The sequence below is a fragment of the Monodelphis domestica genome, chromosome 7 (genome assembly GCF_027887165.1).
Source record: "Monodelphis domestica isolate mMonDom1 chromosome 7, mMonDom1.pri, whole genome shotgun sequence".
Taxonomy (NCBI): domain Eukaryota; kingdom Metazoa; phylum Chordata; class Mammalia; order Didelphimorphia; family Didelphidae; genus Monodelphis; species Monodelphis domestica.
The window spans coordinates 228,289,870-228,314,594 of record NC_077233.1 but is presented as its reverse complement, the minus strand read 5'-3'; the positions used below and the strand labels follow the sequence as shown (position 1 = coordinate 228,314,594).

Sequence of the window (24,725 nt, the reverse complement as noted above, 5' to 3'; positions counted from 1 at the left end):
GTCAGCAAAACCAAGGCAGGCTGTCTGAGTCAGTAGAAAGAGAACTGGCTTGAGAGACATCAGACAAAGGTTCAGATCTGACTCTCATACTTGGTCTGTGTGACCTTGGATAAATCATTAAACTTCCTTGAGTCCCAGTTTTCTCAGGTATAAAATGAAGGGTTTGGACCAGATGGACTTTGAGGTCCCTCTAAATCTGTCCTATGAACCAACACATCAACATTGTGCAGACATGACGTGCAATTCTCCATATCCACATTCTCCTCTATTTTTCTTAATTCTTCTCTGGGACTAACAATACTAGCTAACATTTATATAGTATTTATAAGTGCCAGGTGCTTTATAGTTAATGATAATAATAATAGTCAATATTTATTTAGCACTTACTGTGTGCCAAGCACTGTGCTAAGTGCTTTATAATGGATAATAATAATAGCTAACATTTACATAGCACTTACTAGATGCCACATACTATACTAAGTGCTTTACAATCATTACCTTATTTGATCCTCATAACAATCCTGAAAGGTAGGTGTTTTATTATCCTTGTTTTACAATGAGGAAACTGAGGCAGACAGCAGGAAAGTGACTTGTTCAGGGTCTCACAGCTAGTAAGTATCTAAGTCCAGATTTAAACTCTTTTGTTCTTTCTGATTGTATTGTTGTGATCATTGTGTGCAATGCTTTCCTGATTCTGCTTAATTATTCTGCATCATTCATTTGTCTTCCCATATTTTCTCAATTCTTCATACTTTTTACATTAAAACAATATTCCATTAGATTCACACATCACAATTTGTTTAGCCACTCACGATCAAGGAGCACCTATTTGTTTCCATTTCTTTGTTTTCACAAAAAAAAAAATGCCAAAAAGGACATTTATTCTGGTATCTCTGGGATTTCTTTCTGTCTTTGACCTGCTTTGGGTCTATAACCAGGAACCTAATTGCTTTTCTGAATGGGGTCTATTCACAGAGGGAAATAGAAAGAATATTCCACTTGGGTTGGCAACAAGGGCTTTAGATACTCTGAAACCCTTTAAAGTTGATTTGTACATTGCAAAAGGACTTTGGGAAGTTTTATTCAGATGGAGTCACAGTTAGGTATTTATACTTAAGTCAAATTTTCTCATGCAAAATGCTCTCTGTGATTTCTTTAAATCACAGAAATAGAAGTCCATCCCTCTTCATGTGTTTTTCAAGAATGATGACAGATAATATTACTCCCAATGCCTGTCAGATAAAAGGTAAGCAAAATTGTCAGATTACCTATAAAATGAAAGCTGAAACTAATCCCTTGATTTGTAGACATACAGTTTGTCCTTATTTTAGAATAAAGGTTTACTTAAAAAAAGAAAAACAAAATGGTAACCAGATAACGATTATACTTTTTGTCACATATATTTGTAAAATAACATAACAGTAATCATTAAAATTGGCACAGGTATTTGTAAAACTCTACAGTCAGTCAATAAACATTTGTTAAGTGCCCAATACATACTCAGTACTGTACAAGCTCCAGGGATACAAATAAGACAAAAGACAATCTCTGCCCTCCATGGGAGGCCAAATGCAAACAACTATGGACAAACAAGCTATAGATAGGATAAAATAGAAATAATCAACAGAGGGAAGATGCTAGAATTAAAGGGAATCTGAAAAGGCTTCCCCTAGGTGAGATTTTATCTGGGATTTGGAAAAAAGCCAGGAGCTAGAGATGAGAAGGCAAAGAATTTCAAGCAAGGGAGACAGCTAATAAAAATGCCTCAGGAGAACCTTATACACAGAGACAGATACACTGTGGTACAATTGAATGTAATGGACTTCTCTACTGGCAGCAATGCAATGACCCAGGACAATTCTGAGAGACTTATGAGAAAGAATGCTATCCACATCCAGAGGAAGAACTGTGGGAGTAGAAATACAGAAGAAAAAAAAACTGCTTGATCACATGGGTTGATGGGGCTATGATTGGGGATGTAGACTCTAATGATCACTCTAATGCAAATATCAATAATAGGTCTTGATCAATGACACATGTAAAACCCAGTGGAATTGTGCCTCGTCTATGGGGGGGGGGAGGGAAGGAAAGAACATGATTCATGTAACCATGGGAAAATATTCTAAATTAATTAATTAAACAAATAAACTTTAAAAAAATATCTGGGATCATGAAATGGAATGTTTTGTTTGAGGAAGAACAAGGAAGCCAATGTCTTTCCAACTCAGAGTACATGGTGAGAGCAAGGGGGCAAAATTTAAGAAGACTAGCAAGGTGTTGGGATGGGAATTGGTAATGAAGGGCTTTGAATACCAAACAGGGGATTTTATATTTTATTCTGGAGGTGATAGGGAGCCACTGGAGTTTATTGAGGGCTGGGGGAAGGTGGGTCAGATTTCTGGAAGATCCCTTGGACAGCTGAGTAGGTGGAGAGATTTGGTAGAATAATCAACCAAGAGGTTATTGCCAGGGTGGTGGTAGTGTCTTAGAAGACAGAAGGGAATTTATGAGAGCCGTGTTAGTTGCTTAACAGCACCAAGTACTCTCTTTCTCTTGTTCCTGGACACTTCTCATGGGTAGCCGGTTCCTCAGGACAACAGTATAGTTCACTCTAAAGTCCTGGAATCCATTGATGCTGTGTCCAATTGCAAGATGAGGAAGCAAAAGAAAAAGAAAAGAAAATCTTCTGATTTTTCCTCTCCTCCATGTGACCTCTCTCTTGCTCCCAGAACCCCTTTCTGACTTTCATTGCCCTTTCCAACTATTTGTCCCCTCTATACCAACCCCTTCTTCCCCACCATGCATGTCTCAGCAAAGACCTTCTCTGTTTTTCCTGGTTGCTCAAAAGTGGAAAGGAGTTGTGAGTGGAGGTGGATGAGAATGACAGAAAACTGTATTTTGAATGAACTAATTATCCCTTATATTTTTAGGCAATTTCTTCTGTGACCCACAGCGGACTGTTTATGCAATGAATTATATAGATAAATGCTGGGAGATTTATTTAGTTTACTGTAGACCAAACCCTAATCCCCCTCAGGAGCTAACAATGAAGACTAGACATTTTCTCTGGATGTTAAAGGTAATCACTTTTGAAACTTTCTTTTTTAAAATAATTAATTAATATAGAATATTTTTCCATGGTTACATGATTCATGTTCTCTCCCTCCCCTCCTCCTACCCCACTCCAGTAGCCAACAAGCAATTAATTCTACTGGGTTATACATGTGTCATTGATCCAGACCTATTTCCATATTGTTAACATTTGCATTATGGTGATCCTTTAGAGTCTATATCCCCAATCATATACCCATTGACCCATGTGATCAAGCAGTTATTTTTCTTCTATGTTTCTACTCCCACAGTTCTTCCTCTGGATGTGGACAGCGTTCTTTCTCAGAAGTCCCTCAGAAATGTCCTGGTTCATTGCATTGTGAAACTTTAATTCTTAATTTACATGTTGATGTATTTAAGATGGGATAAAAGAAAGAGGGCAGACTTTTCTAGAATGGTAGGAAAAAAAGAACAAGGGAATGAACTGTAGTGGGCTTTTGTGATCACCAGATATTGAATGGAGTGCTTGGAAGAAAAAGAAAGCAATTGTCAGGCACCCTACTTTTTAGGTGCTGGATGAAAAAAAAGAAGAAAAATAATGAGGTGCTGGAGACCTAAAGACAAAAACAAACAATCTCTCCCGTCAAGGAGCTAACATTCTTCTTGTGGAAATGACATTTCTATAGATAAGCAAATAGTGAATAATTTCAGAAAAAAGAGCTAACAACTGAAAAGATCACAAAGAACCTTCTCTCTATAGGAAGTGACACTTAATTTGAACCTTGTAGGGAATTAAGGATTAATCCCAAAAGACAGAGATGAAGATAGAGAGGATCCTAGGCATATATGCCGAATATCATGTACCAGAAATGCCACGTCCTTACATTTGTTTGGAATGAAGAGTATATAAGAGGGAGTTAGAAGAATTCAGTCTGAGATGATAAGTTTAGGCCAAACAGAGGAATTTGTATTTTATCTCAGGGGCAATAAAGAATCACTGAAACTTGATAAAACAGTTTGGCTGCTGAGTGGAGGATGGATTGGAGAGGGATGGACCAATAGGAGCTTATTGCAATCACATGCAAAATATATCAGATTGCTTACTGTTTTATGGAGGGGTAAGGGACAAGAGGGAGTGAAGGAAGGAATTTGGAACTCAACACTTTAAAAAATGAATGTTAAAAATTGTTTTTACATATGATTTACATATAGTTCGTTGGAGCTCTGATTGGGATTTTGAGGTTAAAATATCACTCTATTGCAAATATTGATAATATGGAAATAAGTTTTGAATAATGATCCATGATTATCCCAGTGGGATTACTTGTCAGCTCTTGGAGGGGGAAGGAAAGAGGGGTGGGAAAAATCATAAATTATGTAAGCATGGAAAAATATTCTAAATTTAAAAAATAAAAAATTATTTTTATGTGTAATTGGGTAGAAATAAAATATTATTTAAAACAATTTTTAAATATTAAAAAAAATTTTAAGGAAACTATTGCAATAGTCCAAGCAAGATATGAAGTATTGAACTAAGGTGAAGGCCCTATAACTGGAGGAAAGGGACAGATTTGGGAGATGTGGAAGTAGATTTGACCAGAATTGATAACTGATTGGATATTTGGAAAGAGGAGGCAGTGAGGTAGAGTGAAGAGTCAAAAACAACTAGTTGGCTGCAGGCTGGAGTGTCTGGAGAGGTCTTGAAAGACAGAAATGAGAGCTGGTATGTAAAGATGTAAAGATGAATCCACTGGAGCTGGATGAAATCACTAAGACACTTTAGGGATTTTTTTTAATCATTAAAAAAAACCCCTAAAATTATAGAAAAAGTACAGTTTTTTTCAAGAGCTACTTATGCTGTAGATAGATACTATTTGGTTATTTGTTCCTACAGGATTTTAAAATACTAAATAAAGATTTAACAGCAACCAAATTTGTGGAAATCATAGCAGAGGATAATCCTTACTTGTATGATGGAACCGATAGCAACTTTGAACTCGAGGTAAGAAGGGAAAAACCATACTGGGGGCCAACTAGGTAGCTTAGTGTGGATTGAGAGCCAGGCTTAGAAACAGGAGATCCTCGTTTCAAATTTTATTTAGAAAATTCCTACTGTGTGACCCTTGGCAAGTCTCTTCTGTCTCGATTCTAAGATGAAAGGTAAGGAGACAAAGTGTGTGTGTGTGTGTGTGTGAGAGAGAGAGAGAGAGAGAGAGAGAGAGAGAGAGAGAGAGAGAGAGAGAGAGAGAGAGAGACAGACAGACAGACAGAGACAGAGAGAGTCAGAGAGAGAGAAAGAGAGATAGAGAGAGAGACAGAGAGAGAGAGAGACAGAGAGGGAGAAAGAGAGAGACAGAGAGAAAGAGACAGAGACAGAGAGAGAGAAAGAGACAGAGAGACAAAGACAGAAAGACAGAGAGAGACAGAGAGGGAGAAAGAGAGGAGGAGAGAGAGGGAAAGGGAGACAGAGAAGAAACTCCTAAAGATGCAGGGAGGCAATAATTCTACATTTTATAGTTTGAGAGAGTTGGCAGGCCAGTGAGAGGTTAAACAAATTGCTTGTCATTACATGGTCAGTAAATGGCAGAGGATGCAAGCCTGGGCTTCTGGTCTTGAGGCCATTTCTCTGTCCACAGTGGCTTGTTCTCTGTTAGGAATTCTTAACTTTTTTGTGTGTATTATGAACCCCTTGGAGAGTCTGCTGAAACCTGTGGACCCCTTCTCAGAATGATGTTTTAAAAGCATAAAATGACATACATAGGAATGCAAAGGAAACCAATTTTACTGGCCAATTGAAATAGTTACCAACATATTGTCAAAAATAGTTTCTCAGGCCACAGGTTAAGAAAGCCTTGTATATGAAGAATAAAACCCGTTTTTGACTAAGGGAAACCAAAAATGAATGAAATAAAAGGCATACAAATCTATAATTATTGATACATTTACTAGTTGACTTTTATAAATGTCCCTCATTTCTTTCCCATAAAAGTCATATGTAGGTATCCCAGAGAGAGATTAATAATCTTTTCCCCAACATATTCACTGTACATCTCTTCAATTTTGGGTTTCTAGCTTAGAGATCTTGGGGAAGTGAAAATCATTGCGACATAAGGTAAAGATAACTTGCCTGGCCAGTAGAGTCAAGAGACTAGTCCTGGCTTGGCAACTAAATTTGTTTTGTGACTTTGAGATAAGTATTTCACTTGGCTGCAGTTCAATGAAGTGAAGGGTTTGGTCTTGAAAATCATTAATATCTCTTCCAGTTCTAATGATCTAATGTTTAGTTTTCTTATTTGCAAAATAAGGCATCTAGGTGAGTTCTGGGGAACTGGACCTTCTGGTTCTGAAGTTACTACACCCTCAGAACCTCAGGCAAATTGCTTCAGTTCTCTGAGCCTGTCTGTTTCCTCATTTGTAAAAGAAAGAAAATGAGAGCATCTGGCTCACAAAGTTGTTTTAGGGCTCAAATAATACAACATGTAAATAACTTCAAGTCACTATAGAAATGCTAGCTACTAAGAAAACGAATGAATCAGGCTAGTTCTCTCAGCTTCCTTCCAGTTTTTAATATTTAATATTCTATCATCAGGCCAACTGCAGCTCAAGCTGCCCTTTGGAGATACTCACAAACTTCACTAAAAGGTCTTTTGCAGGGACCCTGAGCTGGAAAGAACACCTTTATAGAATTTCCTTGGGGCGGCAGAATTTAGACTTAAAAAAAAAATCCTTACCTTCTGTCTTATAATTGATACTAAATATTGGTTCTAAGGCAAAAGGGTGGTAAGGGCTAGACAATTGGGGTTAAGTGACTTGCCCAGGGTCATACAACTAGAGAGTATCTGAAATTAGATTTGAACCCAGGACCTCCCAACTCCTGAGCCATCTAGCTGCTCCTCCAGAATCTAAATATACAGATTTCTATTGTAATTTTTCTTGCCACCAACTTCATCTCACTGCCTGTAAGAATAGGGTGGTATTTCCTGAGCTAAGGCTTTGGGCCATTCCCAAGAAAACAATCTGCCATTTCAGTCATGCCCAACTCTTTGTGACCCAATTTTGGAGTTTTTTGGGTACAGATATTACAGCATCTTTTTTTTTTCCATTTCCATCTCCAGTTCATTTTACAGATGTGTAAATTTGAGGCAAACAGTATTAAATGAATAGTCCAGGATCGTATAGCTAGTAAGTATCTCAGGCCAGGTTTGAACTCTGGGGCTGGCACTCTTTTCACTGAACCAAGAAAACAAGGCAGAATCACAAATAGCAAAGAACTCTGTAAGCAACAATCATGGTAGTTCAGTAGACAGAATCCTGGATTTGGAGTTAGAAAGATCTGAGTCAAGTCTGCCTCAGTTTTCTCAACTGTAAAATGGGATTAGAGTAACACTGCCTCCATCCTAGTGTTATGGAGCTCAAGTAAGATCAAGCTTTGCAAAGGGTAAACCTCTAAATAAATGCTAGCTCTTACTATTGAAGTTTGATCTGGATTGTATATAGTAAGAAAGGACAATCACAAATTATCTTTTCAGATATGAACAGATTAATCATAGCTGTCAATAATCCTCTCAGCACCCAAAGTCTCTCAGAATCTGAAAGACTACCTAAATTTGAGAAATAATCCAACTTCTTTCATATTCTTATGCTGTGGGTACTTGCCCTCACTCAAACTTAGAATCCCAATTAATTAAAAAAAATTTTATGTTAGCTTTTAATTAGAATTTTTAAAAACCCTTCAGAATGGATACCAAATAGTGGTTCCAAGGCAAAGTGGTAAAACAAGGCAATCAGGATTGCTGGAGGTCACATTCGAACTTAGAACTCTTGTCCTCTTCAGCCCTGACTCTCAATCCCCTGAGCCATCAAGATGCCCCTCACTAAGGATTTTTTAACCTTGTACCTTCCCAGTGCTTTGTTAGAAAATTGAGAGGTAGACTACTCACATGAGCATAATCCTTGGGTTTATCAGTCCCATTTCTGTATCACTTAAAGGTTTTCAGTCTTTTCCTCAAATATCTCTGAAAGGAGGCAGAGATTTTCTAGATGAGGAAACCTGAAAGGGCCAGCGATTTACCCCCGCTAATGTGTGTTGGTTGGAGATGGAGCAAAGGTCATTTGACTCTGAGACATGCCCTGTTCTTTCCCTTTAAAAAAAAAATTGAAGTATTGACTCTAAGGCAGAAGAATGGTAAGAGCCAGGCAATGGGGATTGAGACTTGCCCAGGGTCACCCAGCTAGGAAATGTCAGGCACCATTTACATTCTCTTTAAAACTGTAACCTCATAGAAGGAACATGCGGTTGTTTTAATGATCATTGCCTTTAGAAGGCTATTCAGTTGGGTTTCCCAAATTACAGCTCCTGGGAGACTATTGTCAGAAATGGAACTCAGAGTGTTATTGGGTAAGATGCAGAATTTTCAGGATGGGTGACTCCTCGGGAACATGGAACCCGGGTTAAGGTCTATCTAATTCAAGTACTGGAGTTCAAGATAGATTTGAAATTGTTACATTAACTATAGAGTATAAAGGAGAAAAGGAAAGAGAAATATCCTCAGCCATAAGTCCCAAAGGAGGCCAGAATCCAGGCTACCCAAGTCCGCTGGTGTGGAGTTAGGCAGAGGAGACAACTGATAGGAGTGAAATAAACAAGTAGTGGCCATTGGTGGTAAATATCAGTGTACCAATGGTGGAGATTAAAGTTTGCGGAGAGGACAGCCATTCTTTAGTTTCTCTCCACACTCTAGTTACTGGGGAATGGGACTAGATGTTTAGGGAAGGCCTGAGGAATTGTCTCCATATGTTTCTTCTAGAGGGTCAGAATTGGCCCCAGAGTCTAGAGATATGGGGTAGGTGGAGCAGATCTCTACCTATAAATAATGGTTAGACAGTTCTAGCTTTAAAACTAAAAGAACATAGGGATGTGGAGCCAGGCAATGATGATCATTATTTTAATAGTCAATTCTTATATTTTAAGATTTTCAAAGTGTTTTGAATTTTTTTATTTGATTCTCATATTAGCCCTGTGGGACAGATAAGGAAACTGAGGCTGACTGATCCAGGACCACATAGCTAGTATGTGTCTTAGATGGAATTAAACCTCAGGTCTTCTGAACTCTGTGTCAAACCACCTGACTATAGTCACATCTCTTAAACCTGAGTCTGTGATAAACTCAACTAATTGTCTGACTTTGCAGTGTTGTGTGTAAATTGGAAGAACGAACTGATTCTTTTGTGTAAGTTTTGTCTTTTGTTTGCTAAAAAAAAGTGCTGCTTCTTTCAGTATTCAGGAAAAAAAGGAAATACAACCCTAAAATGCTTTTTAAATGGGTACTTTTTCCTAAAAGAAGAATCTTCTAAATAAAACATTTCAATGTAATCAGATTTGTGGATTCAATGATTTTTTTAATACAGCTCAACAAAATGTTACACAAATACTCTACCTAATATAAAGTGCTTTTTGTTTCTGGCACTTGAGCATATCATTAAATCTTTCCACAAATTATTTTACCTAAGAAATAAATGTCTGCCCAATAGGAGAAGTGCCTGTTGAGAATGAATAATACTAATATTTGTTTGCATTTCAGCTGGTTTTTCTAGAATTCTTTGAAGCTCTGTTAGGCTGTGCACTTTACTGTGATACATCGCAAATAGAGAAGCAACAAGGAGGTCATTTAATTGATGATTTTACTGCAGTCAAATATGTCAGTACACATCAGGTAAAAAAATAGAATCTTAAAATTTATGTACAGCAATTAACTCTGCTGGAATGTTTTAACCTTGTTACTGGTTCAATCTTGCCAAAATTGGGAAGAATTTCAGGGAGGAATTTATTTTTTTTTCAATATTTTATTTTTCCTATTTACATATTATAACAATTTTCACAGCATTTTTCAAATTCTCTCCCTTCCTTTCCACTCCCCTCCCTAAGATGGCAAACAATTTCCAGGTTATATATGTGTGATCACAAAAAATGTTTCCATTTTGGTCTGATTATTAAAGAAGACTCATATAAACACCCCCCAAAAAATAAAAAAACCCACACCAAAAAAACTAAAAAGTGAAAAATAGTACACTTTGATCTGAATTCAAGTTCCATTAGTTCTTTCTCTGGAAACAGGTGGCATTTTTCATCATAAGTCCTTCAGAATTATCTTGGATCATTGTATTGCTAAGAATAGCTAAGTCATTCTCAGTTGATCATCATACAATATTGCTGTCACTGTGTATGTTCTGGTTCTGCTCACTTCACTCTGCGTCAGTTCTTGTAGATCTTTCCAGATATTTCTGGAATATCCTGCTTGTCTTTTCTTATAGCACAGGAGTATTCCATCACAGTCATATACCACAACTGGTTTAGCCATTCCCCAATTGATGGACATCTCCTTACTTTACCACCACAAAAAGAACTGTTATAAATATTTTTGTACAAATAGGTTACTGCCACCACCCCCCTTTTTGGATCTCTATGGGACATAGACTTGGTAGTGGTATTACTGGATGAAGGGGTGTGCAGTTTTATAGACTTAGGGGCATAGTTCCAAATTGTTCTCTAGAATGACTAGATCAGATCACAATTCGACCAACAATGGATCGGTGTTCCAGTTTTTAGGGAAGGACTTCAAAGGCTTCCGAGGATAAAGGGTTTTATTTTTAAAACCCAGCTAATTTATTGTTGTATCTTTTCAGTAGTGTTTGACTCATCATGACACTATCTCCTGGCAGAGATACTGGAGTGGTTTGCATTTCCTTTTCCAGCTTATTTTAGAGATGAAGAAATTGAAGCAAAGAGGCTTGTGCAGGGCCACAGAGATAGTAATTGTGTGAGGCCAGAATAGAACTCATGATGATTCCTGATTCTAAGCCCAGTGCTAGAGATGTCTAACTTTAGGAAGAAATGGATAATCATGCCTCCCTCACTTTCTACCTATTGATTTTCTTAACCCAAATGCAAAACTACACTTACTCCATTAAATTTAATCTTAAGAGATTTGACTCAATATTTAGATTGACTCTGATATCAGCTTTCACTCTGTGCTTTGTGCCATTTGCATATTTGACAGTCATGCCCTCCAGACCTTTATCCAAATCCTGATAAAAATGTTAAATAGTAGAGGCCCAAGCCCAGCTCTTTGTGGGGGCTGAAGTGAAGGCTGCCTTCTAAGTAGTTTTGGAACCAAGAATAGAGCCACTGAATCTGCCTAATCGTATTACTGTCTAATCCATATCTTTTAATGAAGTCCTCTAAAACATCAGAGATTTCAGGAAATGCTGTTAAATTCTAAATAAGCTGCATAACTTAGAGCATCTCTATGTAATCTTCTAGTCTAGAAAGGATGTAAAAAAAAAAGGAAGTTAGTTTACTCTCATGCCATCTGTATCCAGGATAACAAAATGATAATTATTGTAGACTTAGAATGGGGAGAAACTCAGTTATCTAGTCTTATTTTAATGATGATAAAGTTGAGCCCCAGCAATATTAGGTAATTTGTTCAAGGTTTCACAGTAGTAGAGTTAGCCTTGGAGCTCTGGCATTTGACTATAATATTCCTGGGAGTTTTCATTTGGGTTCTGTTTCAGGAATTAATCAGTTGCTTCTTTCAATTTCTACTTTATCCCCTTATTCAAGAACTTTAGGGCAGTTTTCCTTGATAATTTCTTGAAATATGATGTCTAGGCTCTTTTTCTGATCATGGCTTTCAATAATTCTTAAATGATCTCTTTTAGATCTATTTTCCAGGTTAATTGTTTTTCCAGTGAGCTATTTCACTTTCCCCCTCCCCCATTTAAAAAATTCCTTTTATTTTATTTTATTGCTTCTTGATATCTTATGGAATATTTATCCAATTCTGACTTTTAAGGAATTATCATTTTATTGAACTTATGTATCTCCTTTTCTAGTTGAGCAATTCTGCTTTTTAGGAAGTTGTTGAATTCTTGTACACTTTTCCCCATTTTTTGTGTTCCATTTAACAAGACTTTTTTTTCATTCCTGAAACACTCTCATTTCTTTTTTCCAATTTTTCTTCTGTATCTCTAATTTGATTTTTTAATTCTTTTTATTTTATTTGATTTTTTTTCTTGATGTCTCATGAGTCTACTTATTAAGAAATTATTTTTTTTCAGTGTGTTTTTATACATCTTTTTCCATGTACCCAATCTCTCATTTGATTTTTAAAATCCTTTGATTAGCTTCTTTGGGAGTTCTTTCTGACACCATTTTACATTTTTCCGTGAGACTTTACATGTAGGTGTTTTGACATTGTTGATGTTATCTGAGTTTGTATTTCAATAATCCCCATTGCCATACTAAATTTTTGGTTGGTCTTTTTCATTTCATTTTTCTAGCCTATTTCATGATTTAACTTAACATTAAGATTTAACTCTACTCCTGAAGCAGAGGGTCCATTGGCCCAAACTTCTTGCACAGGAGCCTGGATGCTGGCCTGCCCTCCTTGGGGATGTGGGAGTCTTGCTAGGGCATGGCCTGCTGTTGGTGCCCGGATGCTGCCTGTGCTGGACTGTGCTTCCCCCTTACCATAGCAAGTCAGAGCTTTCCTCCCATGCTTCTAAGTTGTCTTGGGATGGAAGGTTGTTTCAAACCACCCCATGCCCTGCTTTTGTTGGTTCTGCTCCTCCAGAAGTTGTTTTGAGACTTTTAAAAATAGTTGTTTGCAGGTGAATATGGGAGAGCTCAGGGAGTTCCTGCCTTATTCCACCATCTTGACTGTGTTTGTATCCACATTGTTAAACAACTTTTCCTTTTCCTCCAAATCAGAAATATTTTTCTTATGTCTTCTACATTTCATTTAGTGCTTCTCATTCTTCCTGTAGAACTTTTTGGTCATAGAAGCCCATCTGTCTTTTCTCTGAACTCTTAGAAATTCACCCTTTCAAAATTCCTGCTCAAAGTCAGACTAATCCCAACTTTTCTTTTCTTTTCTTTTTTGGCTGTCTCAAATTCTAAGATGTAGTGGTCATTTTCCTCCAAGTTTGCCATCATTTCCATCCCTTGCAATGAATTCTTCCTTGTGGATGAGAATCTTTTCTTATTCCTTCTTATTGGTTCATTCTACCTATTAAAGGATGAAGTTAACATCAGTGCAAGCCAAGAAATTATTAGCTTCTTTGCTTTCAACACAGAGTTGACTCTAGCAGATGTCTGGATAACTGAAGTCTCCCATCACTAACATATCTGACCTTGGGAAAGTCATGTTATCTCTGCCTTCCTCAATTTCCTCATCTGTAAAATAGAGAAAATAATTACACCTACCTCTCAGGGTTGTTGTGAAGATAAAATGAGACAATATTTGTAAAGCATTTTGCAAACTTTACAGTGCTATTTAAATGATAGCTGCCCTCATTATTGATGGAATTATTAGGGCAGTGATTATTCCTGTAACTTTTCTTGTACTTTGACAAATTTCTAAGAAGATTCTCCCTAAAATTACTTTGCATTTAATTTGTCGGAATCTGATATCTATTTACATAGTATTGTTTCTCCTGCCAGTATATAAGCTCCTTAAAGGCCGGGATGGTTCCTTTTTGCCTTCATATCCTAAGTGTCTAGCACAGCACCTGGCCTGTAGGAGGCTCTTACATGCTTGTTGGTTGATTCTACCAGCAGCATTTCTCCATAGGGTGATGGAACTTTGGTTTTGCACTCTATCAAATTTTTGCTAATTGGATGGGTGTATGTTTTTACCTTCCTTTTAGGTTTTCTTTCACTTTTATTGGTGCCTTTCTTTTCAGTTCACCTTAATTAACAAATAGAAACTTCCTCCTTTCCCTCCAAGGAGAACCATCACTTATAACAACTATATACTTGTTTTTTATTAGAATGTTTCGACCAGGAGCATGAGTGCTTTAACCAGCTATGACTCTGATATCGTTCACTTTGTTAGTGCAAAGTCTTCTTCAAGCAAGTTAGGAGGACTGCCACCAGTAGAGATGAACAAAATGAGGAAACCTGAGGTTTGCAAATTAGCAAATAGTGGGCTGCATTTGTATTCCTAACTATAAAAATAATACCTCTGTGGCTTTGTATCCATTGTAAATATTATTTCCACAGCCCCATAAGGATTTATATATTATTTTTAGTTATGGAGTGGTATTAGCAGGTATTTGGACATCTTTAATAATTTAAGAAGCATAAATATGCATATTTTATCATAGTTAAGGAAATCTACTTAAATACCAGTTGATATCTCTTCTTGGTATGAAGGTAATCCTCAGTTCTTTTAAAGGCTGTTCAAGGGGAATACAAGCTTCAGCAGGTCCTACCAAACTGGAAGGTCTTTGAATATGGGCCCAGTAGAGTGTGTCCCTGTTACCTATCAATAGCTTTTCTAAGTTCATAGGGACTCCTTGTGGAAACTTCTAGTCATACTCTTCAGCTTTTGAAAACTATGTTTTGAAAACGAGGCCAGTAACTCCTCTAGTGGAGGAAGTACAAATAACATGATTGTCATAGATCCTTAAAGTCTTGAGTCTTGATATGAATTGCTACAATAATCAAATTACCTTAAAGAAAATACCCTTGAAAAAAGGAAAAAAATATCCTTATGTCAAAAATACTCTCATTAACTAAAGATAAAGATAGAGAAAACTGCTTTTTATCTATAAATTATTATACTACTAAAATATCTTATTTATTTTTCTCTAAGACAAAATCCAAGGAGTCTGTAAGTGATGAAAAGGGTTCTAAATTGACACCTAAGCCCATGGGAAAAGGAATATCTCTTTTTTTAGCACAACTGGGTGAGTGTTTTCTTATATTTCTGTATTAAAAGCCATTGTCATGTTTCAGATACATTGGGTATATATAACACATATTTGAAAATACTATGTTTGTGAAAAGTCAACATGGCATAACAGATATAGCCTTGGAATCAATTAGTTCTAGATTCAAGTTTTGCCTCTAAAAAAGGCACAGAGGATGCAAGAAGGGAAGGAAGCAGAAAAATAAGGAAGGAAGAATGGGAGAAAGAAGGAAAGAAAGAAGATCAAGGGGGTGAATATGGATCATTGTTACTAAACTGTTAAATTAGCACATGGAGTCAAAGATAGAGAAATTAAGTCAGAGTGGGGAAAGACTGGGAAATAGGGGTTGGGAATGGTCAAAGTCCTGGATAATAAACCCACAATCTCTTCCCAGGCTTCTATGGACTTAACAGACCTAGTTTATTCAATGAATTCTATGGCATCCTCTGTATGATTCTCAAAACAGGATACTGACCTCTACTGTCTTCATAGGATATTCTAAAACCACAGATCTTCTGTCAAATTCCTTAGTAATCTCCTCCCACACCTTGCTACTATTTAAACTCAATTGTAAGACTTTACATTTCTATTTATTGTATTTCATTATCATTCAGCATATCAGTTGCCCCTCTCAATTAATGTCATCTACAAATTTGATAAGCAAGCAATTTATGCCTTTTTTTTTCCTAATCTCAAAAGGCCAAGCAGATGGCTCTGTAGAATTCTACTGTGTACCTCCTATCAACTTGGTCAAATGATTCACTGAATCCAGCCATCAATGATTTCTTAAACAATTTTCCAGTCCATGTACCTCTCTTTTCCTCTAGAAGCACTTTGCTAAACTTGGGGGTGGTATATTAAATAAAATATATATAAACATAATAAATTATGTATACATATAAACATGCATATGTATATGCATGTACACATATATGTGATGTATGTCATTTCTACTTTTCTTTGATTTGCTAGTCAACCTTTTTTTTAAAAAATTGAATTTATTTCCAGGTATTTCGGCCCCTCCCTCATCTTCCTCCAATACAGAAGGCTTCATCTGATTGTTTCTTCTCTATGGACAGTTTTTCCACTTATGCTTATAACTGCTCTTTGGATATTCTAGTCTCCTCAATCCTTTTTATATGCCCTTTCTGTGAGAGCATTATAAAATGATTCGGAAAACTAATTGGATTTGTGATTCATGAAAATCATTTAGAAAAAGCACTAGGCTAGGAGTACAGAAAATCCAGCCCTGACGTCAAGCTTAGCCAAGGCCTTTAATACTAGGAGTATTTGTTTTACTCATATGTAAAAGGATTAGTTGGACTAGATGGTTAATGTCTTTTTCATTGCTAAAAGTTTAGGAACCAATGAAAACTTTTTATCATCTTACAGCTCGAAGTGTGACACTTGATTCTCAGGTACAGCCATCAGTATGCTCAGATGTAATCTCAAAATCAGAAGATAAAGAGGAGCCAGGACCATCACACCAACACATTTCTGATTTTGAAGAAAGTGCTATGAAGATGTCAGGTATGTTGATCTTTAAGAGGGGATATTAAAGACACTTAAACACAAATCTAAGTATGAAAATGTCTTTCAAAGTTAAATCTCATTATAAAATCTTTTCTGGATTATCCTTAATTCTCCACAATAGAGACTTGACATTGGTTCTTTGAGGACTTTTTTTTTTCTCACAAGAAAACAGCAATTTAGCAGTGATGCAATAGTTTATATTTCTTTAAAATGGCTCCTTTCCCTATTTTTCTGTTTTGCTTTCTATGCTACTTTACCATGAACATAAATGAGGACAATTCGTTACTTCAGTATATCTAGCAATTTTCTCTATCCTACCTTGACTACCTTCCAGCATAAACACAGTTTAAATCTCACTATCTTCTGCAAAAGTACTATAAATCAAAGATGGTGCTGTAAAGGTAAGGATTCACCTAAGCTCTCCCAAATCGCCCTCCAAACAACATTAAAATAACACCTCGATACAAAATCTGAAGTGGCAGAAACAACAACAGAATGGAGTGAAATAATTTTCCTGCCCAAGACAACTTAGAAGGTCAGCAACATGGCAAGTAAAAATGATGCTGAAGCTTAGTCTACTCCAGAGCAAGATATTGTTTTAATAACTGTGACACATGTAGTGTTAGTAAAATAGTCACACTGGCACTTCGGCAAGAAGCAAGGACCTGAAAATGATCAATTTATTAGTTAGGCTAGCTATAATATTAGTTAAGCTAGCAATAGGCTAGCTTCCCTCAGTGACCAAAGACCTGACCTGACAGTACATCATTTAGACTTCTTCTGGCAAAGGCAAGACAATCCTGATTGGTAGACATTTTAATAAGGTGGTAGGTTAAGAGTTCTCAGCTCCTCTCTATTCATCTGTGGAGGCATTAGTAATGGAGTGGATAGGCCTTCAAATGTGGCTGATTATATCCCTCTCTGACACTTAAGGAATGCTAGTTGCTTTATGAGATTCATAGAATCTAGCAAAATAGGCTATAAAAAAACCCAATCAATTTGGCCTTCCCCTTGGAGATCAAATCACCCCTAAATTTGAAGACGAAAAGCAAGGACAGGGGAATTGTTCCCTGGGGAGGGACCTAGTCCAAGCTGGTTCTCTGTTTACTGGTTAAACAGAAGCACAGATCTCACTTTAAAGTGGCAGAAGCTTCGGGGGATAGGAGGGATCACATTCCTCAACCATGCTTTAGTTCAGACAGAGATTCTCCTTTTGAGCTAGTTTAAGAAATGGGGTTTTGAGGAAATGGACAGATTAAAGAGTAATACTGATTATCAAATGACATAGCATAATATTGCCTGAGCTCTTCTACATTTCCCTCTAAACAGTTTTAAAATAACCAGTCAAAATGAATTCCAAAGTGGCAGAAACAACAAAAAGACAAGGTGGAACTATTTCCTAGCCCTTAATAACTTATAACGTGGACAAGAAAGGTCTGTCTCACTGGTGAGAATGGAATGCAGCTCAGTGTAGGATGCACCCAGCAAGCCAGCAGTGGCCCTTGGGAGCAACTGAATTGCTGGCTGCAATCTTCAGAGCTCTCATCCCACAAATAGTAAGGGGATATTACAAATAGTAAAGGGATATTCCTAGTCAGGAAATTATAAGGGACCTTTTTCTGGCAATGGGAGCAAGACTCTGTTGTGTTGCTCACATACAGTTCCAGATAGAAGTCCTCTAGAGCACGGAAGAGCACTAACAGGAGGTGGGATGCTGGACACAGTTCCAGCACAGAAAAGACTACTTGTGGTCACTCATAGACAGTCCAGGGAAGCAGTGACCACCTTTTCCTAGATCATGCTACTTTGGAAGAACTGAAAACATAAAGTGAAAACATAATCCCCAGAATTTAGCTCAGAAAATAGAAGCATCAAAATTCAGAAGCTTCGGACAGTGCCTCTCCACCCCAGGAGCACAGCCCAAATTTAATGCATTAAGAGTCAAGAAATAGAATGGAAAAATAAATTAAAAAACAAACAAACCTGATTATAGAAAGTAATTGTGGTGATAGGGAAGATGGAAACACAAATTCAGAAGCAAGGACAATAATGTCAAAATAGCTATAGGCAAAGCCTCAAAGAAAAATGTGAATTGTTCTCAGGCCTGAAAAAGAATTCCTGAAAATGCTCATAAAGGATTTAAAAAATAAAATAAGAGAGGTAGAGGAGAAATTGGGAAAAGAAATGAGTGATGTAAGAAAATAATGAAAAAAGTCAACAGCTTGGTAAAGGAAGTACAAAAAATGGGAAAAAATATCAAAAGCTCACTGAAGAAAAGAATTTCTTAAAAAGTAGAAGTGGCCAAATGAAAAAGGACATACAAAAATTTAGTGAAAATAATTTCTTAAAAATTAATGACTCCATGAGACATCAAGAAATAAAGTCAAAAGAATAAAAAAAAACCTGGAAGAAAATGTGAAATATCTCATTGGAAAAATAATTGCCCAGGAAAATAGATCATGGAAAGATAATCTAGGAATTATTGGACTGCTCTAAAGCCATGATTAAAAAAGAACCTAGACATCATATTTCAAGAAATTATCAAGGAAAACTTCCCTGCTAGCCTAGAAGCAGAGAATAAAATAGAAGTTGCAAGAATCTCCTGAAACTCCTAGAAATTCTATAGCCAAATTCCATTGCTCTCAGGTCAAGGAGAAAATATCATAAGCAGCTAAAAAGAAACAATACAAATATCATGGAGCCCACAGTCAAGATTACACAGGATTTAGGAGTTTTTACATTAAAAGATCAGAGGTTCTGGAGCATGAAATTCCGGAAGGTAAAATACCTGGGATTACAACCAAGAATAATCTATCCAGTAAAACTAAGTATAATTCTTCAAGAGGAAAAAAAAAGATATTTAATAGAAAACTTTCAAGTATTAATGAAATGACTAAAGCTGAACAGAAAATTTGATTTTCAAATACAAGACCCAAGAGAAACATAAAAAGATAAGCAGGAGAGAGAAATCATAGGGATTCAATAAGGATAAACTTTTATATTCCTACATGCAAAGATGATACTTGTAATTCTTAAGAGCTTTATTATTATTAGGGCAGTTAGAAGGAGTATACATTGATTGAGGACACAAGTGTGAGTTGACTATGATGAGATACTACCTAAAAAAATAAAATTAAGGGGTGAGAAAGAGGGATGTACTGTAAGAAAGGAGAAGAGAGAGGTAGAAGGGAGTAAATTATCTTACATAAAAGAGGCATGAGAAAGCTCTTATTGAAATTGGCTCAAAGAGGGAATAACATCCATTGACTCAAAGAGGAATGACTCAGGTATAGAAATCTTTCTTAACCTACAGGGAAGTAGAAGAGGAGATAAAGGGGAGGAGGGGCTAAAAAGCGGAAGGTGAATTGAAGAATGCAGTGGGCAGAAACAAAACACTTCAGGAGGGTCAGAGTGAAAGGAGAGAGGATAAATGGGGAAATTGAGATAAAGGGAAATACACAGTAAAGCAGAAACAGATAGTACAGTGGATTATGTGATTTAGACATAAAGGGTGAAGCCATAAGAAAATTAGGAGAGCATGGAATCTGTCAGATCTATGGAAAAGGGAAGAATTTATGACCAAATAAGAACTACAGATCATGGTGTGATATAAAATGGATAATTTTTATTATATTAATTTTTTAATGTAAAAACAAACCCAATATTGCCAAGATTAGAAGAAAACTGGAGAAAAAAAATTTTATATTGAGTTTCTCTGATAAAGACCTTATTCCTCAAATATTTAGAGAATGGAGTCAAATAAGAATATGTCATTCCCCAATTGATTAAATAGTCAAAGGTAATGAACAAGCAGTTTTCAGATAAAGTAATCAAAACTATCTTTAGTCATATGAAAAGATACTCTAAAGCACTCTAGATTAGGGAATGCAAATTAAAACATGCTGAGGAACCACCTCACTCCAATCAGCTTGGTTAATATGACAGAAAAATAAAATAATAAATAGGAAGGGATGTGGGGAAATTGGGACACTAATATGCTATTGGTGGGGTTGTGAACTGATCCAATCATTCTAGAGAGTAATTTGGAACTCTGACCAAAGGGCTATAAAACTGTGCATACTCTTTAACTCAGGAATACCACTGCTAGGTCTGTATCCCAAAGAGATTTTTGAGAAAAGGAAAAGGACCTATTTGTACAAAAATATTTATAGTAGTTCTTTTTGTGTGGCAAAAAATTGGTAATCAAAGAGATGGCCATCAATTGGGGAATGGCTAAACAAGTTGTGGTTATGATTCTGATGGAATACTATTGTGCTAAAAGAAATGATATATAGGGTGGTTTGAGAAAACTCTGAAAGACTTACTGATGCAGAGTGAGCAGGACCAGGAGAACATGGTAGGCCATAAAACAGCAATACTGAAGAGTAATCAACTATGAAAGACTTGGCTATTCTCAACAATACAATAATCTAGGAACATTCTCAAGGACTTATGTTGAAAAATGCTATCCACCTCCAGAGAAAGAATTGATGGAGTCTGAATACAGACTGAAGCATACTTTAAAAAATAATTATTATCTTTAAAATTTTGTTTTCTTTCTCAATATAACTAATACAGAAATGTTTTGCATGACTTCACATGTTTAATCTATATCAAATTGCTTTTCTTCTCTATGAGGAAGGAGGGGAGGGAAAGGAAGAATTTAGAACTAAAAAAATATTTTAAGGTGGTTTAAAATTGTTTTTACATATAATTGAATAAAAAAAAATAAAAGAAGACTTACTTTTCCAATAAAAAAAGAAAATGAAAAAATACTATAAATCAGGCAAAGAAGTTTTTTGATCTGGAGCCCAGATGTCCAAACTATGCACAAATGATTGCTTCTACCAACAACAGTTCAAAGGAAATAGAGATAGAGAAACCTCACAATCCCACAATGAAATTACTATTTTAGCTCTGTCTTCCTAGACTCCAAATTTTAGATTGCTCTTAGTGATTATAAAATCTAGCCTATCAACTGAGTCATCTTTGTAGTCCTGCTACATTCCCAAATGTTCATTGATCAGCTCAGAAAAGGTTAAGTGTACCAAACTAAGCTGGGAGGGGAATGGACTCCATTGATTAAATCCCATTTTATCATAGTACATGCCCCACTAGCACAAAATTACATAGGAAGGTTAGAACTAAAGACCAAGATTCTCAGAATTTCTTGAGAGTTTAGATTTTTTTCTATGATTATAGACATGTACAGAACAAGTTTCCTATAGTTGAGAGGTTGTCACTTTGAACACAGATTCCACAGCCCTAGTTTACAGGCAGAATAGGATCGTAAACTTATTTTTGTGAGCATTTCAATTCAAAGTACTAAAATTCTTAGCATCATTTGCTTCATGTACAGAAGAAACCTACATTGCTCTTTCTAAATAAAATAAGCTTTCCATCAAACAACTCAGATTATTTACAAAGGAAGTACCCTATTAATCTACCCAATAAAAATAATCATGTGATATAAAACAAACAAAAAGGTCTCAGAGAATATCATAAAATCACAAAAGGAAATATTTAGATAAGCTAGACTGAACTGAGAGTAATTCTAGTGAACATTTTTTTTTATAGAAAAATTTGAAAAGGCCAAAAATGGAAGAAAAGAAAAGATCAACATATGGATCAATCACATATACTTCTTTTTTGTGAACATATTATTTCAAGCATTTAAACATGAAGAAATCATAAAAGAGAAAATAAAGGAAAACAGGATACGGGATGAAGAACTAGCCCAGAAGAAAAAAATTGAAGATGAGGAAGTGGAAGCAAGGTAATTTTTAAAATATAAAAAGGAAATTTAAATTTGTTTTAAAAAAAGACAAACCTACCCTTTGAATAGTGTATCATGATTTGCAAATATTCTATAATAATGAGACATTTTATAGAATTATTTTTAATATCAATTTTTTTCTTTAAGATGTCTTTTCTATTTCTTGCATTATTTTTAGATTAGCATTCAGATATTTCACAATACTACCTACCTCTCACAGTGTTGTTGTGAGGATCAAATGTGTTGGCATATGAAAAGTAACAATATATGAAGTTAATACAGGTTCACCTTAAAGGACTAAATATATGCCAGCTATTTCTATTATTAGGCAGCTAGGTGGTGCAGTGGATAAGAGTGCTAGGCTCTCAAAAGTCAGGAAGACTCATCTTCTTAAGTTCAACTACAGCCTCAGACAGTTCCTAGCTGTGGGCAAGTCACTTAACCTGGTTTGCTTCAGTTTTCTTATCTGTCAAATGACCTGGAGAAGGAAATGGCAAACTATTCCAATATCTTTGCAAAAATAACCCCAAAATGGGGACACAAAGACTTGGGCTCAACTAGAAACAACTTAATAGAAAAATTGTTTTTATTATGCATTTTGTAGTTATTTTGAATATAATTTACTTTTTTATTATTCTCTCTTGGTTTTTATTATTGTTATGTAGAAATGGTGGGGGTGGAAGGTTAAAATTTTTTTAAATATGATTACATTACTAAAGCTATTATCCCAATTTTGGGGGCAAATTCTCTGAGTTTTCTAAATAAACTGATATTGTGTGAAAATAATTTTGTCGTCTTTTTGCCAACATTCATGCCATCAATTTCTTTCTCATCTTATTTCTATTGCTAGCATTTTGAAAACTGTGTTAAATAAATACTTTTTTGATTAAAACTATAACTCTTCCTAAGGTTGTCAAACCATATTTTGTGTAAACTCATGCAGTCCATTAGAAAAAATGAAATAAATAAAATACTATGAATCACTGGGACCATTTAACTATTTTACAAGTACAGCTATTTTAAAACCTGAGAATCATTTAAAAACAAAAACAAAAATGAGAAAGCTTCTTTTAAACATAGTTTTCTCAGTTTTTGTTCTAATTTATTTCCTTTTTTTCTGACATTCTGATATCACATTTGCCATTCTCTAGAGCAACAATGTTTCCTAATCTAAATTGGTAAGTGCTAACTTTTTAAAAATGGCTTTTAAGTCTTAATCCTAACCTAATATAAGAGATTTGGTCTAACACCTATTGGGATTTGTAAATGTCTATTGAATCCTATTGAAGAAAACAAAATGCGAAATGGGTTGTAATGGAGGAAATCTTATGGGAATTGCAAAAGTGCTACTAGGAGCCCACTGTCATCCTAGCTAATTTAAAGTACACTTAAAAAGCCTGGCGGGGTTGAGGTGGGCAAGCTGGGTAGCTCAGGGGATTGAGAGACAGGCCTAGAGATAGGATGTCCTGGGTTCAAATCTAGCCTCAAGTACTTCCTAGCTGTGACCCTGGGCAAGTCACTTAACCCCCATTGCCTAGCCCTTCCCACTCTTCTGCTTAGAATCAATACAGAAGGAAAGGGTTTAAAAACAACAACCTTGGTTAGTTGTATTTGGTGCAACTACTATTAAAGTCAGGTAGTAGGTAGACTTCATTTGCAAATAATTTTGAGTATCTTAAGGACATAATAGAGTGCTTCAGATTTTAGAACAAAGGTGGTGATGTAATTTACAGATGTCATTTATTTACTGTTTCTCAGCAGTGTCAAACGCTCCAGAGCATAGCCGGAATCATATTAATAAGAAAGATTTGATAAAATAAAAATACAATAGAATATAGAAAATAGTAATATGTGGTTTTCTAAGTCAGTATGAGACCAGCTGGGTTCCTGATATACAGTGTGGTCCCTTCCCCTCCCAGTCCTCCCTTCTATTTGACATCAATGCTGTAGGATGACAGCTGTTTAGTTTTGTTTCAGGCACTTAGGAAAATGCCAAAAACTATTGCCAGCTTTGTTTATATGAAAATAGGTTGGAAGTCCCCCCCCCCAAATTGGAAAAGAAAAATAAAATGCCCTTCTGTATTTGTCTTTAGGCTTAATGTCTTACAAGAGGAAGAGGCCAAAAGACAAGATAATGAGATAGAAACAGTTAAAACTATAGTTAAAGAGCCGGTGGTAGAAGATACGCCTCATTTTACACCAAGTCCTCCTAAAGAAGAGGCAGTTAAGGTTCCTGGACCCAAGAAAAAGAAAAAGTGAAATGATGTTTGGTGATTTACTCTTACAGCAAGGCAAGTAGATGTGACAAGAACGTTGGAATTCAAAATTCTACCACTATAACCAATAAAATCAAATGGTTGTATTGGAATTCTGTTTAGGAGCTTTCTTTTTAATATAATTTTACTGAAATCTTTTGATGCCTTTGTCCAATAACCCATATTTTCCAGTGTATCTCACCATGTCATAACTTCAACTACAACACTTTTGGAAAAATTGGAAAAATATTAATTTCTCATGGGTAGGCTGAACCAATATTAAAAAATGATTCTACCTAAAGTACTTAGTGTTATATCAAACTCCCCAAATATTGTTTTATAGAGCTAAAAAA

The 24,725-nt window shown here is 35.9% G+C and overlaps 2 protein-coding genes across 8 annotated transcripts in view; one reads left to right on the top strand and one right to left on the bottom strand.

Annotated features, from left to right (window-relative positions):
- Positions 1-24,485, top strand: part of LOC100027249 (radial spoke head 10 homolog B2) — a 62,556-nt gene extending 38,071 nt beyond the window's left edge. For 4 of the 6 annotated variants that reach the window (XM_056806521.1, XM_056806520.1, XM_056806523.1 and 1 more), the window contains 9 exons: positions 1,167-1,246; positions 2,931-3,079; positions 4,946-5,053; positions 9,633-9,764; positions 13,885-14,019; positions 14,712-14,805; positions 16,201-16,338; positions 21,919-22,117; positions 24,211-24,485. In XM_056806521.1, the coding sequence (XP_056662499.1) occupies positions 1,167-1,246; positions 2,931-3,079; positions 4,946-5,053; positions 9,633-9,764; positions 13,885-14,019; positions 14,712-14,805; positions 16,201-16,338; positions 21,919-22,117; positions 24,211-24,376 (1,201 nt within the window). In that variant the 3' untranslated portion in view covers positions 24,377-24,485. Of the gene's footprint in view, positions 1-1,166; positions 1,247-2,930; positions 3,080-4,945; positions 5,054-9,632; positions 9,765-13,884; positions 14,020-14,711; positions 14,806-16,200; positions 16,339-21,918; positions 22,118-24,210 lie in introns of those variants that run through there. The other 2 variants (XM_056806522.1, XM_056806524.1) reach the window with 2 other exon arrangements.
- CCZ1 (CCZ1 homolog, vacuolar protein trafficking and biogenesis associated) overlaps positions 9,756-24,725 on the bottom strand; it is a 44,806-nt gene continuing 29,836 nt past the window's right edge. For both annotated transcript variants that reach the window (XM_056806526.1, XM_056806528.1), the window contains one exon: positions 9,756-13,121. In XM_056806526.1, the coding sequence (XP_056662504.1) occupies positions 13,105-13,121 (17 nt within the window). In that variant the 3' untranslated portion in view covers positions 9,756-13,104. The remainder of the gene's footprint in view (positions 13,122-24,725) is intronic.